The sequence below is a fragment of the Sardina pilchardus genome, chromosome 10 (genome assembly GCF_963854185.1).
Source record: "Sardina pilchardus chromosome 10, fSarPil1.1, whole genome shotgun sequence".
NCBI classification, from domain to species: Eukaryota; Metazoa; Chordata; class Actinopteri; order Clupeiformes; family Clupeidae; genus Sardina; species Sardina pilchardus.
In genome coordinates, this window is record NC_085003.1 from 15,793,323 (window position 1) to 15,795,822 (window position 2,500).

Sequence of the window (2,500 nt, forward strand, 5' to 3'; positions counted from 1 at the left end):
CATCCGGACCACTGAGGCGTATCGCCGCCATAGATTCTCTTTTGTGAGGGCGAGGGCAGCCAAATGAGTTGGAATCGACACTTCCAAATGTGCTGCGTAATGTTTGTTCAAATCCCTCGGCGTGGCGGAGGGGGGGGGGGGGGGGTTCTGGTCTGCCCCGGCGGGCGGGCGAGCGCCAAATGAGGGGCTCGGTGGCGCGAGGCACAGCGGCTTTTAATTTTCTAGCCCATTTGGCGAGGGAAATGCTGTGTGATTGAGGGGGGAGGGGAGGGGGGGCATTCGACTGATCGGTCCGGAGCAGGAGAGTGACAGGCGGAGATTGTTCAGCCCTCAACTGAGGTTACTGACGCAGCAGTGCAGCTCTGGAGGCACTTGGGTGGATGTGCGGGGGTGGAGGTGGAGGAGGTGGGGGTGGAGGAAGATGTGGAGGAGGTGGATTTGGAGGAGGTGGGGGTGGAGGAGGATGTGGGGGTGGAGGTGGATGTAAAGGTGGGGGTGGAGGTGGATGTGGAGGAGGAGGTGGATTTGGAGGAGGTGGGGGTGGAGGAGGAGGTGGGGGTGGATGTGGAGGAGGAGGAGGGGGTGGAGGTGGGGGTGGATGTGGAGGAGGAGATGGGGGTGGAGGAGGAGGTGGGGGTGGAGGTGTATGTGGAGGAGGAGATGGGGGTGGAGGAGGAGGTGGGGGTGGAGGTGGATGTGGAGGAGGAGATGGGGGTGGAGGAGGAGATGGGGGTGGAGGAGGAGGTGGGGGTGGAGGTGGATGTGGAGGAGGAGATGGGGGTGGAGGAGGAGATGGGGGTGGAGGAGGAGGTGGGGTGGAGGTGGGGGTGGAGGTGGATGTGGAGGTGGATGTGGAGGAGGAGATGGGGGTGGAGGAGAGGAGGGGACTCACCTCAGGCCGCTTGCCCACCTCTACGAAGGCGCAGACGGGGTGGAAGGCTCCGGTGCCACAGGTGTACAGGTGGGTGCTATTGTACGGATGCAGCACCTTGACGAAGTTGGCGCACTCCTTCTATCAAGAAAGGTTGGAGAGAATGTGTGAGCTTGTGTGTATCTGTGTGTGTGTATGTGTGTGTGTGTGTGTGTGTGTGTGTGTGTGTGTGTGTGTGTGTGTGTGTGTGTGTGTGTGTGTGTGTGTGTGTGAGAGAGAGAGATAGAGAGATAGAGAGATAGAGAAAGAGAGAAAGAAAGAGATAGAAAGAGATAGAGAAAGAGAGAGAAAGAGAGAGAGTGTGTGTGTGTCCTATTTTCTCTGAAAGCACAAAGATTCAGTGCGCAGGGGCTGATTAGAGAAATATGTCCCAATGGGGTCTTAGCTAAATAAACTAGCCCATCTGTGTCAACATACAGATCACCAGTGAGAGCAATACTGCTTCTATACACACACACACGCACACACAGCAACACACACACACACGCATACAAACACACACACACACACACACACACACACACACACACACACACACACACACACACACACACACACAAACACACACACACCACCACCACCACCACCACCACCACCACCCCCACCACACATGGCAATAGCTCATCAGTAAGGAAATCTAGAGCGAGGACTCACTTTGTGAACTCTGTTCCCACAAGGCCTCCCCTCTAAAGGTTAACACAATAACTTGGGACTGCCACACTGATCCAAGTGGATGTTGGCAAGTATGTGTTGACGTATAGAAGAACTATCAGGCATGATTATATATACTGTAGACTATAAAAGGATTATCTGATTAGAAGAATTATACACGTTGGCTCCATAGTCTGAATAATAAGGTCAATGCCACGCCATAGCATAGCATAACTGTTGCTAGGAGACTGCGGCCCATATCCTGTAGTTCTTATGGTCAGTTAAGACAGTGATGGACTTTTGATTGTAATCACCATGCAGCATTTACTGTAAGCTACTGTAAGCAACATACAGTACCACAATTTAGCAAATGTTTGTTAGAATGTTTTACAGTCATTTACATAATTATTTACATTCACATAAATATTTGAAGAGTTCAGATGCAAAACCCTCTAAATCCATCTGGCCACTTTTCTTTAAAAGAGCATTTTTTTTTATCAGGCTCCTACAGGTTTTTGCCTACAAATTAATATCTCAGACTAGCCTGGGTATTCCCATGCTGCTTGTTGCATCAGCCAGGCTGATCTCAGATCAGGAAGAGAGTGGGATTTTGAAGCAAAATGATTGGACTAACACAGACTGTGTGGAGAGCTGCGTGCATTCACTCAATATCGTTATCTCATTTGTGATGGCTTTTGCTTCGGAACTCTTCATTTATTACCCCAGATACTTGTATCATATTGCACATGTATTACCATCAATGAGAACAACACACTAGATACTTTATAGTGTACTATTGCACAAGGGTTAACGTCATTGAGAGTAACACACTAGATAGCGACTATCAGATTCAGTCATGTTTTGGAACGTTCAGTGTGGGAAGCAGAGTTCAGCGAGTTTATGGTCCGGTCAGTTGTG

General features: G+C 50.5%; 1 protein-coding gene across 3 annotated transcripts in view; it reads right to left on the reverse strand.

Annotated features, from left to right (window-relative positions):
- Positions 1-2,500, reverse strand: part of sema3ab (sema domain, immunoglobulin domain (Ig), short basic domain, secreted, (semaphorin) 3Ab) — a 71,544-nt gene that overhangs the window by 17,813 nt on the left and 51,231 nt on the right. For 2 of the 3 annotated variants that reach the window (XM_062547010.1, XM_062547009.1), the window contains one exon: positions 893-1,012. In XM_062547010.1, the coding sequence (XP_062402994.1) occupies positions 893-1,012 (120 nt within the window). The remainder of the gene's footprint in view (positions 1-892; positions 1,013-2,500) is intronic. The other variant, XM_062547011.1, reaches the window with a different exon arrangement.